Source organism: Camelina sativa, chromosome 11, assembly GCF_030686135.1.
Source record: "Camelina sativa cultivar CO46 ecotype springtype chromosome 11, ASM3068613v1".
In the NCBI taxonomy this organism is placed as follows: domain Eukaryota; kingdom Viridiplantae; phylum Streptophyta; class Magnoliopsida; order Brassicales; family Brassicaceae; genus Camelina; species Camelina sativa.
In genome coordinates, this window is record NC_141890.1 from 51,176,891 (window position 1) to 51,188,621 (window position 11,731).

General features: G+C 36.1%; 1 protein-coding gene and 1 pseudogene across 1 annotated transcript; one reads left to right on the top strand and one right to left on the bottom strand.

Annotated features, from left to right (window-relative positions):
• Positions 1 to 2,218: 2,218 nt before the first annotated feature.
• On the bottom strand, positions 2,219 to 3,594 carry LOC104729113 (putative FBD-associated F-box protein At5g56700; annotated as a pseudogene).
• Positions 3,595 to 5,402: 1,808 nt separating this feature from the next.
• Positions 5,403 to 11,363, top strand: LOC104727424 (putative alpha-mannosidase At5g66150). The gene is made up of 24 exons (XM_010446530.2): positions 5,403 to 5,876; positions 6,033 to 6,116; positions 6,245 to 6,333; positions 6,426 to 6,804; positions 6,878 to 6,949; positions 7,047 to 7,160; positions 7,243 to 7,343; positions 7,415 to 7,508; positions 7,625 to 7,792; positions 7,897 to 7,986; positions 8,091 to 8,156; positions 8,248 to 8,304; positions 8,396 to 8,618; positions 8,731 to 8,870; positions 8,959 to 9,090; positions 9,360 to 9,431; positions 9,579 to 9,626; positions 9,722 to 9,847; positions 9,950 to 10,015; positions 10,110 to 10,222; positions 10,322 to 10,406; positions 10,508 to 10,762; positions 10,864 to 10,932; positions 11,015 to 11,363. The coding sequence occupies exons 1-24, from the start codon at positions 5,580 to 5,582 to the stop codon at positions 11,261 to 11,263; spliced, it is 3,189 nt and encodes a 1,062-aa protein (XP_010444832.2). The 5' UTR covers positions 5,403 to 5,579; the 3' UTR covers positions 11,264 to 11,363.
• The last annotated feature ends 368 nt before the right edge of the window (positions 11,364 to 11,731 follow it).

Consider the following 11,731-nt stretch of genomic DNA (forward strand, 5'->3'; position numbering starts at 1 on the left):
AAAAATGTTTTAAAATAATAATAAAAATCGGAATAAATGCGGCAATAGTTGCGATTTTTCAAAATACTTTTTTGTAAAAAAAATGTTTTTTTTTGTTTTTTTTAGACTCAAAAGTTGTATTTGTTCATTGTAGAATTGTGTCTTTTCACTATATTTTATTCATATTTTTTCATCACAACTTTTAGTTCTTATAGGTGTTTCATCTAACATGTCTCTTCTCCCATTCTGGTTACTATGGCACATTTGAAAAAGTCGAAATTCATTTATTTTTGAAGGAAAACAGGATAAACCAAACACTATTCTCCTCCGCGCCCGGTCAAATATACGAGAATGGAATCATCTTCACAACAAAAATCAACACAGAGCCAACCATGAACATATGCAGAGAAGAACAACATGGACTAAGCCTACAGAGCCTTTCGTAAAATGCAACTACGATGCAGCCTTTGACCATAACACAAATCAAACTAAATGTGGATGGATACTACGAGATCAAAATGATTTTTCTCAAGGATGGGGGGATCAGCTTTAGGCTATGCAGCGTCACCTTTACAAGCAGAAGCAAAGGGTTTACTAGCACTAATACAACAAAGTTGGATCAGGGGATTAACTAATGTTATGTTTGAAGGCGACAATGAGATACTAACCAAAGCTTTAAATTATCAAATTGTTGATGTATCGATAGACAACATAGTTCAAGATATAAAGACTTGGTCATCCAAATTCAGGACTAGGGATTGTAATAACTCTGCTCACTGTTTAGCAAAATCTGGTTGTAATTTTTGTATTTTCTATTCAGCATGTTTCTCACCACCTGATTGGCTATCAGATCAGTTGTATAATATAATTCATTTTTTGCTGAAAAAAAAACCTAACAAAGCATTTTTCCTTGAAACAAATTTTATGTTTTATGTTGAATCTAAATAATTTGAATATTAATATCTAATATTCAACGTTATTCTATAATCTAACTAAAATTTTAGAAATGATTGTAGCAATATAGAAATTTAATAAAAATTAATATAGAATTACAGTTGCGTCTATCTATCGTAACTTTTCGTTAATATTTAAAATTTACTTTATTTTGTTTTAAAAAGTTGTGTATTTTAATTTTAGTTTTTTGTTGATACAGTTTTACTCATTATTAAATATATTTTTAATTATAATTACTTAATAGAAAATTATATTTATTCATTACAAACCATTAATTCAATATTCTCGGTTAGGATCACTTTGTCATAATGATTTTTTTTTTAATTATGGCTCTTTACCATAATTTTTCAAAAAATATCTTATAATACTTTAAACAATATTTTTTTGCAAAGTTGTGATAATTCTAGATAATATTTTTTTATAAGTTTTCATTTTGATATTTGTGTCTTCAGTAACAGTTTATGTATAATGTTTATGTATTCAAACCATTCTATTATATTCAAATGATCTTATAATGCATAATTTTAAATTTTAAATTTAATTTTTTTTCTTCTAAAATACTTTTCCTAGTATCATACTCCCTCCGTTTCAATATATAGGATGTTTAAGGTAATGCACAACCACACATATTAAGATAGTTTATTTTTCTTTTAAAAAATATCATATATATTTAAATTAAAAAAGATCCAACTAATCATAAAGAATATTGCATAAATAATGATTAGAGATGATTAAATTTATATTAAAATTTGCATGGAAAGTTACAAAACATCTTATATTTTGAAACAAAAAAGAGAGCCCAACATCTTATATATTGAAACGGAGGGAGTATAACAACTAGAAGATAAAATAAATTAACCGTATGGAATGATAAAACAAGTTTTGTTCGGAAACAAGTTAAGTTCCACATTCAAATAAAGACACCTAATTGTTCTTGGACAACAAAACAGATACGAAACCCACATAATACATACGACGAGTCTTAGATCATTTTTCAAGTTTCAATCTGGGGAACATAACATCATCATATGTGTCACGACTGAAGTAGATTTCAAGCAACAAGCATGTTTGAAGATAAAACTCAAGAAGTCTCTATCTTCTTGTTCCACACTTTTGTACCCTTTAAACTTGAAAGTCTCAAGACTATTCAAGAAACATGTAGGAACGGATCCCTGATTATTGCTCGAGCTAACCGGTTCATACTCACCACGAATTTCTTGGAACTGAGATTAAAAAAAAAAAAATGAAGAAGGATTAAAATCGCAGCAATATACCATACTAAGCTTTACCGCAAAATAGTTGACGGAGAAACACTTACATGATCAACCTCGAGATGGAGGACTCGCAGGTTCGGAGAATCTTTAAGCAAGTTGACAAGTAACTTTGACCAATTCTGGCTGGATATATATAGCTCCAAAGTTTCAAGCTGACTGAAGACAATACCATCTGGATACACATTCTGCAGACAGAACGCAATAACAAAAGAAATGAAACTCAAGAAAATCCGATTCCATGTTCTAAGTGAAATAATGAGACTGAAAACTTGTGGACTGATGGAAATATATATTACCCCTTTTATACTGTTTAATGTCATGCTTAATGATAAACGTTTGACATTAGTGATTGATTTGAGAAGCCTTTCAGAATCTTTCTCAGTATCTCCCAGTAGAATGATACTTGCCTCTTCAAGCTCTGGCATATGCTCAATCAAATAGGGGCTCGGACTTCTTTGATCCACAACATCAAAAGACTTCAAAGAAGGTGTAACTATCACACACCCATCAGAAGAACAATATGTATTCATACATAAAGATAAACGCTGCAAGGATGGGACAATGATAACCAACTTTCTCAGATTGTCATAGTCAATCATCAGATCTTCAAGAACAGGGCAATACGATAGAAGCAGTCGAAGAGATTCGTCGTTTGAGTATGTCACACATCGAAGTTGCAAAGTTTTCAAGGAAGGGAGACAAACCGTTCCAGGAACATCCACAAGAATCGTACCGCCTTGGAGTTTCAAAGTCACGAGTGACTTCAAGGAATACAAACTACACGGCAATGATACATTGTTGTCATAGTTGTTTGACTCTTCTAGGTCAATACTCAGATATTCAAGAGCAGGGCAATAGGACAGAAGCAGTGGAAGAGAATCTTCGTTTGAGTATGTTACAGATTCAAGTTGCAAAGTTTTCAAGCAAGAGAGACAAACCGTTGGAGGAACATCCACAAAAATATCCCGGCCGCAAAGATCCAGTGTCACGAGCGAGTTGCAGGAATACAAACTACAGGGCAATGATACAAAAGGTTGCAGATGGGTAGAATATAAATCGATACTTATACTTAGCTCACGCACGCAACGAGAAACTGCAGTTCCAACCCACGAATCCAAATCCTCAGGTTGAATTGCTCCATGCTTAGAGCGAAGGCGCAGGCTTTCGATGATAGGGGCTTTGTGTATTGGCAGGTTCTTGGCAATAAAATCCCTCAGGCATGCATACTTGAACGAGTAAATTCGAACTCGAGTTCAGGCAGCCACATCCAAAGAAACTCCCACTGTTTCGACAAAACGCTAGTGGATACAGCTTCCTTTGTTGGAAGAAACGATAATATCTTCAACAGCAGTTCATCAGACAAGTCACTGATTCTAGCCATATCACTTTACAACCCCCCCCCCCCCCCCCCCCCCACACCCACTCATCAGCAGACTGTTAGGTTTCCCTTTTAGCAAATGGTTTAATAAATATCTGATGGGCCTCGTACTACTGGGCCAGTCTTCATTCTTTTCTTTCTCAGAAAGAATCATGTAAATTTTTAATATTTTCTTTCACATAACGACTTCTCTTGTTATTATTTATTTATTTTTGTTTTTTTCTTGCCATGAGCTGTGGGACACATCACCTTTTAAAGAAGAAGGCACCAAATGCCATTAGGGAAATTAAGAAGTTTAGCAGAGAAAGCTATGGGGACTAAGTTAACGTCCTTAGTTAGGGTAGTAGACGTGAAACTGAACAAGAAAATCTGGAGCAGAGGAATGAGAGGTCCACCAAGGTGGATTAGACGATATAGTTAACTCACATGATAGATAAATAAAAGGGTTTGTTAGTATTTTAGTATGTTTTTGAAACTTAATTGTCTGAAACATACATACACTGTTTATAATAGAGAAACACCCTAGAGGATAGTAGAAATAGAATTCTAAGTGGGATCCAAAGTAAGGAAGAACATTACTAAAAAGTTCTTGTCAATAATTTTGGAAAGAAAGAGGAGAGAGAGGGGGAAAGCGGAGAAATAGGAGAGAGAGGGAGTGGGTTTGATTTTATTTTTTAAATTTAAATTTTTTTTTCTTTATTATATGTTCCCAACAATCTAAAACAAAAATGCTGACTAATTAAAATTTGTTTTTTTTAAATTATAAAGATATATAAAAATCTATGCTTTTTAATTTACAATTTGATATGCATCTTGTTTGATGATTTTATTTGATAATGTTAAATAATTTTTACAAATTTTGTATCCCGTACCCCTTATTAAGTGTACAGATGTCTGTACACATTATTAAAAGTACATATGTCTGTACACATTATTAAGAGTACATATGTCTGTACACATTATTAGGAGTACATATGTAATTTTTATAAAACCATTGCAATACAAACATTTGTACAAGCATCTAGAACCCAAAGAATTAAAAAAGTTACATATGTACACTTAATAATATGTAGTGACATTTACACAGGTGTATAGACATCCATACACTTAAAAATGTGTACGGATCCAAAAAATATATATAATTTATTTAAAAATTATTAAACAAAATTTATATCAAATTGTAAAGAAAAAATATAAATTTTTTTGTATTTAAAAAGTTTTCTAAAAAAAAATTACATTAACAATTATTTGAAAAATCAAGAAATGGAAAGAAAAAGAGAGCTAGATACAATGGCATAAATGTAATTAAAAAAAAAAATTAAATGACAAAAAAGACTGAGAAAATAGACAGACATGGGTTTTTCCAATTATAAATATTGATTGTATATTCTTCTTAGTTATGTTTGAAAAATCTATTATTTTACCAAATATCTCTAAATAAAAGCACGGAGATGGAGCTTCCATCATGGGCTTCAGATTTTCTCTCGGTTCAGTTCAACATGAGGATACATTTAATTACAAAGAGGAAAAAAGAGGAAAAGGAAAGAGTAAGATTTAAATACATTTATAGGAAAATAAGACTATTGAACAAATAAAGAAACACTTACGATGACCGTCGGATCTTAACAAAATCAACGGTTGGTATTGGTTTTTCCTTTTGACCCTTGTATTATTCTGAAGTTGGATTATCATATCAGTAAGTGACAAACCAACTTAAATTTTAAATTTGACTGTTGACTACTAAATTTAATTACATAGAGCAAAAGAAAGAAAAGAAAAAAGTAAGATTTAAACACATTTATAGGAAAAATAAGATTATTGAACAAAATACAAGTATCTCTGTCTGTGGACTGTGGTGAAATAACCAATCTATCTAATCCTAGTCACATTAAGCGATAAAGAAACACTTACGATGACCGTCAGATCTTAATAAAATCAACGGTTGGCCCTTTCGTTTTGACCCTTGTATTTCTCTCCATTTGTTATAATAATAAATGTCCTCCACGGCCACACCTGTCAGAAAAAAAAGACATCTGAAGCTCGACGACGACCACTTTGCCATGGCGAAACCCATTCTGTCTTTATTGAAAGCAGCAGTTTGTGTTATTATTGTTTCTGTTCTGCGGCTGTCGGTCGAGAGCGTCAACGGCGAACGATACGTGAAGTACGGCACCGAAGCTAGAGTGGTTCCGGGGAAACTAAATGTTCATCTTGTTCCGCATTCGCATGACGATGTCGGATGGCTGAAAACCGTTGATCAGTACTATCTAGGATCAAACAACAGTATCCAGGTTTATATACGTTTATTTAAAGTATAGAGAGAATATATTAATCATCATATATATATATATATATATGTAATTATGGATACAAAAGAACATATATACGTACGTACTATTTATATATGAGATATCCTCAATGAGACAATGACTCGTGATTTTGATCAGAACGCTTGCGTGAGGAACGTGCTGGAATCTGTCGTGGATTCTTTACTTCGCGATCCCAATAGAAAGTTTGTCTTTGGGGAAATGGTAAACTAAAAAATTTGCTTTACATTAATTACAATACTGCTTTAATTATAATGAGGATTAATTTGACCATATAAACCATATATTGTTTTCTTCCTCTCTCAATGTGATTAATTATGTCATGGAAAAAGGCATTCTTTACGCGTTGGTGGGAAGAACAAAGCCCCGAGATACAGAAGCAAGTGAAGAGACTTGTGAAATCCGGGCAACTTGAGTTTGTGTAAGTTGTTGTTGTTTCATCAGGACATTTTTGGGGCTAGTACTTAAAGAGATACACAATTCACAGAACCAATTTTTAATGTGGTGTGGCAGAAATGGAGGATGGAGTATGAATGATGAAGCAACGTGCCATTACATAGATATGATAGACCAAACCACAAGGGGGCATCGCTTCATAAAGCTACATTTCAATACAACGCCTCGTGCTGCTTGGCAAATCGACCCCTTTGGTCATTCCTCTGTCCAAGCTTACCTACTCGGAGCAGAGTTAGGGTTGGACTCTCTGCATTTCGCGAGAATTGATTACCAAGACAGAGAAAAGCGTAAGGCCGAGAAATCACTGGAAGTCATCTGGAGAGGATCCAAAACTTTAGCTTCTTCTTCTCAGATCTTCACCAATATCTTTCTTGTTCATTACGGCCCTCCCACTGGCTTTCACTATGAAGTCAGCGATGATTACGTCCCCATCCAGGTTCGCTTCTTCCCCCTCTCTCCTTCTTTCTCTTTTAGGTAATCCCATCGATTCACTGGTAACTATTTTGCAGGACGACCCTGGTTCCGATGGCTATAACATCAAGGAGGCGGTTGATAATTTCGTCAATGCTTCTCTGGTTTATGTAATTAGTCTCTGAGAATTCTTTATTTATATCTGATGGTTGTGAAAGTGTGTAAGCTTGGATTATTCTGAAGTCAACGTGATCATAATCATAATAGGCCAATGTGAGTCGAGGGAACCATGTGATGTGGACGATGGGTGATGATTTTCAGTACCAGTTCGCCGAGTCTTGGTTCAGACAGATGGACAGACTTATCCATTATGTTAACAAGGTTTTCATTTCCATGTCTCTTGCATGCTCAATCAATCTTTGCTGTCTCGGTTTCTCATTAATCCTATTCAACAATTCCACAGGATGGGCGTGTCAACGCCTTGTACTCCACACCATCTCTCTATGTTGATGCCAAGAACGATGCCAATGTTACTTGGCCTCTTAAGACTGATGACTTTTTCCCGTGAGTGACTTTACTGAAATGTATTTACATTCCTAGCTACCATCAACATCTTACTTTCTCTACTCGTGCAGATACGCGGATCGGGCATATGCTTACTGGACTGGCTACTTCTCCAGCCGTCCTGCTTTTAAACGATATGTTCGGGTTCTTAGCGGATACTACTTGGTATCAAACTGCATCCTGGCCGGAGTCCCATCTCACTTTTCCTAGTTTAAATAATTCTAACATGAACCATGGCCTTGCATTATGGCTTTTTTTTCTTTCTTTTCTCTCCCAATTAGGCTGCAAGGCAACTTGAATTTCTGGTGGGCAAGAAATCTGGAGGTCCAAACACTTGCAGTCTTGGGGATGCTTTAGGGATAGCGCAGCACCATGATGCTGTCACTGGAACTGCCAAGCAGCATGTAACTAATGATTACATGAAACGCCTAGCTCTTGGTGCTTCTGAGGTAAGATCACTATGGGGAATAATTCTGTGTCAAAACACTGCTCTTACTTTTTAATTTGCTCTGTCCTTGTTTATCAGTAATTGACTTCATCATAAATTTCATAGGCAGAAGCAGTGGTGAATTCTGCACTTGCATGCTTACTGAACAAGGAACCAAAAGGTGCCTGTACAAAGCCTGCAATAGCATTCAGCCAGGTTATACATCCTACAAACTCGGTTTAGTGAACAATCAAGTTCATGGTGATGACTGATGTGGAATATTATGACTGGTTATTTGCCTCTTGGAACCAAATGAGCAGTGCTCTTTGATGAATATCAGCTATTGCCCAGCGACAGAAGAAACCATTCCAGGCCAAAAGAGCTTGGTAATTCCATCACATCTCTATTCTCTCAACATTACTTTAAGATACATAGCTTATGTTTTGCGTGGAACTAATCTCACTGTTTGATCTTCAGATTCTGGTGGCCTATAACTCCCTTGGATGGAATCGTACAGAAATCATCAGGATACCGGTCAGTCATATTTCATGCCTCTGTTTCCATTTGGATCATTTTATTTATATGTTTTACTAATTAAGAGCGACGTTATATATGCATGCACCAGGTCAATGATGCAGGCCTAAGCGTGGAAGATTCATCTGGAAACACCCTTGATGCTCAATACATCCCCATGGATAATGTCACGAGCAACCTCAGAAAATTCTACACAAATGCTTATCTTGGAATATCTTCAACGCAGATTCCAAAGTATTGGCTCGTGTTTAATGCAACAGTGCCGCCACTTGGTTGGAACACCTTCTTCATATCTAAAAAAGCATCCCCACAAGGTATGGAGATATATATATATATATATGCTAGGCTAGCTGTAAGATTTCGATAGAATGTGCCTTTCCCTCATGATTCTCTTTTCTTATGATGCATCATGCATGATATATAAAGGAAGCAGCAATCACACACACACTTCTTCAGTGATGCTTAGTCCGGCGAACAAAACGACTGAAATTGGTCCAGGAAATCTAAAGATGATAATTTCTTCAGACTCTGGTCTTCTAGAGCGGATGTACAACTCCAGAACAGGAGTAATGAATGTTTCCTTTTATTTATTCCTTTTCACTGATTTTTTTCAAACACAATTGCTTTTAACATATATATATATATTTCTGTCAGGCTGACATAATGATGGATCAGAACTATTTCTGGTATGCTTCGAATGTGGGCGATGAAAAAGATCCCCAGGTTTCCGGTGCATATATTTTTCGACCAAACGGTTCCTTGGCTTATCCTGTTTCTTCGTCGAAAGTGAGTCAGTCCTTTTCAATACATTCACAACTTGATGCTGAGTTCTATCCACAGGATATTAGATCAAAACTCTCTAGTTTTCCTACACACAAACTCTCTATGAAGAAGATAATAGTCTTTGTATTCCTCATTTTCATATAGACCCATGAAATATGTGATAGTAGAAGTAATATAAATAATTCATATAGTAAGTACTTGTTTGGAAGATATGGACCGTGACTGATGCTTTCATTGGCAATACTGGTTTACTCACATATGGTAATGTGCAGTCAAAGTTGCAGATTGTGCGAGGGCCTTTAGTAGATGAGGTGCACCAGCAGTTTAGTCCTTGGGTGACGCAGGTAATTAGTCATATTTTGTGGTAGTTGTAATTCCATATTCAAATTGTACTATTAATAGCTAGCTAGCTGCTGCAGCAGCAGCAATTGATGGCTAGATATCAATTATTAGAATCCTGTACATGTTGATGCATACTTGTGTTACCCTAGGTGATAAGACTGTACAAAGATAAAGAGCACGCCGAGTTTGAGTTCACTGTAAGTGGTCTCTCCAAAACTCTAATGATCAGGTTCTTTTGTGTGTTTGTTTTTTTGGGATAAAAAAGATCCTTAAAGCTCATTCTCTTTAGCAGATTGGTCCAATTCCTGTTAGTAACAGTGATCTAATAGGGAAAGAGATTATCACGCGAATGGTAACAAATATGAGTACAGATAAGGCGTTCTATACTGACTCTAACGGAAGAGACTTTCTGAAACGGGTACCCTGAATTTCCAATAAAATTGTGTTTCCGGGTTGCAATAAAAATATGGTCCATACTGACATTGTATCTGAGAATAGAAAGTACACTCTATTAATGCAGGTCAGGGATAAACGAACAGACTGGCTTCTCGAAGTGAATGAGCCAATAGCAGGAAACTACTACCCGGTAAAAACTATTAAATATGCTGCAGGTAGGTAGCAGAATAGATTGTGGGATGGCTTTGCAGTGTTAACGCATAGTTAGTGTGATTATTGTTCAGCTTACTCTTGGAATGTACATAAAAGACGAGAAAGCAGAGTTGTCGGTGTTGGTTGACCGGGCTACTGGGGGTGCTAGTATTAAGGACGGTGAAATAGAGTTGATGCTTCACAGGTTCCAAATTTCATCACTAGTTCTATATTGTAAAAAAAGAAAGAAAGAAAGAAAGAAACAGTATTATTAATGTGTGGTTGTGTGAACATATGGAAACAGGAGTATGTGCATGGATGACTCGAGAGGAGTAGAGGAGAGCCTTGCGGAAACTGTGTGCGTGAATAATACCTGCGCAGGATTAACGGTATGATCAATAGTCAATTGTGAAACTGTGTGTGTAATGTTTTGGTCCACCAGGAAAAAAATCATCTTGATCTCCATGCAAACTTGTGTAAAAAAGCACAGGTTCGTGGGAAATACTATGTAAGCATAAACAAAGTAGGAAAAGGAGGGCGGTGGAGACGAGAGACTGGGCAGGAAATATACTCCCCTCTTGTAATGGCATTCGCACAGGAGAACAAGGAGAACTGGAAAGCCTCCAACACTGTGAAAGGTTATGCCATGGATCCTCTGTACACCTTGCCTCAAAACATTGCTATCATCACTCTTGAGGAGTTAGATCATGGGAAAGTCCTTCTCCGCCTGGCTCATCTATACGAGGTACGTACATGAGCTTGTTGTTGATGATGTTCTTGAATTGAGCTATATATATATTGACAGTATGCTGATTGAAAGTGAGTGTTTTGTTGTTTGTTTACAAGGCTGGAGAAGACAGTGATAACTCGAAAATGGGTAAAGTTGAGCTGAAGAAGTTGTTTTCCGGGAAAATGGTAAGAAAAACACTTGCTCTTACTTACGTAAGAAGGTATCAGGGACGTGGATGTGAATGAATGATTGATTTGAAATTTGCAGATAAAAGAAGTGAAAGAAATGAGTTTGTCGGGAAATCAAGAGAAGGCAAAGATGAAGGAGAAGATGAAGTGGAAAGTGGAAGGGGATCATGAGGAACAGTCATCATCAGCCCACCCGGAAAGAGGGGGAGCCGTTGACAAGTCAAGTTTACAAGTAGAGCTTGGTCCCATGGAGATTCGTACATTTGTGCTTCAATTTTCTCAGAAACAACAACAACAACGTCGGAGGAGAAAGATGTTTGTGGGATGATTTCATTGCATTGCGCAAGGCAAAAGTATCTTCATAAAATGTTTTTGGTTTTTGTTGTTGGTTGCATTATCAAATCAAATGAAGAAAATGTCAAGAGTCCCTCTCCCCTTCAACAGTTCATTCATCAACGGTAATCATATAAAACGCGCGGGAGGAAACTTGATGTAATTTAAAAATAGACCCATTAGAGGAAACTGGGCTGCACAGCTAGAAGAAGCTGAAATTGATGCCATTGTGGCCGAAATCGAAGCTGAAAAGGCAGCTGCAGAAGCAGCCAAGAAAGGTCCTCCAATGGATACTTCTTGATAAGACAATACAGCTCCTTTGCTCTCCAATCTCAGTTATGTACTTTTTTGACATTTGGTTGGAGGACATTTCTAGGTTGATTAGATTAGGTATCTCTCTACTTCGAGTAATTGTTTTCGTTTGTTGGTTGTTTGTCCCTTCTTAACCTTGTATGATGATACC

What these genes read in the sequence shown, in the direction of transcription:
- LOC104727424 (XM_010446530.2), top strand. Translation starts at nt 5,580, where the DNA reads ATGTCCTCCACGGCCACACCTGTCAGAAAAAAAAGACATCTGAAGCTC. An exon ending in TTCTTAGCGGATACTACTTG is followed by an intron (nt 7,509 to 7,624) that starts GTATCAAACTGC and finishes TCTCCCAATTAG; the next exon opens with GCTGCAAGGCAACTTGAATT. An exon ending in ACGCCGAGTTTGAGTTCACT is followed by an intron (nt 9,627 to 9,721) that starts GTAAGTGGTCTC and finishes TCTCTTTAGCAG; the next exon opens with ATTGGTCCAATTCCTGTTAG.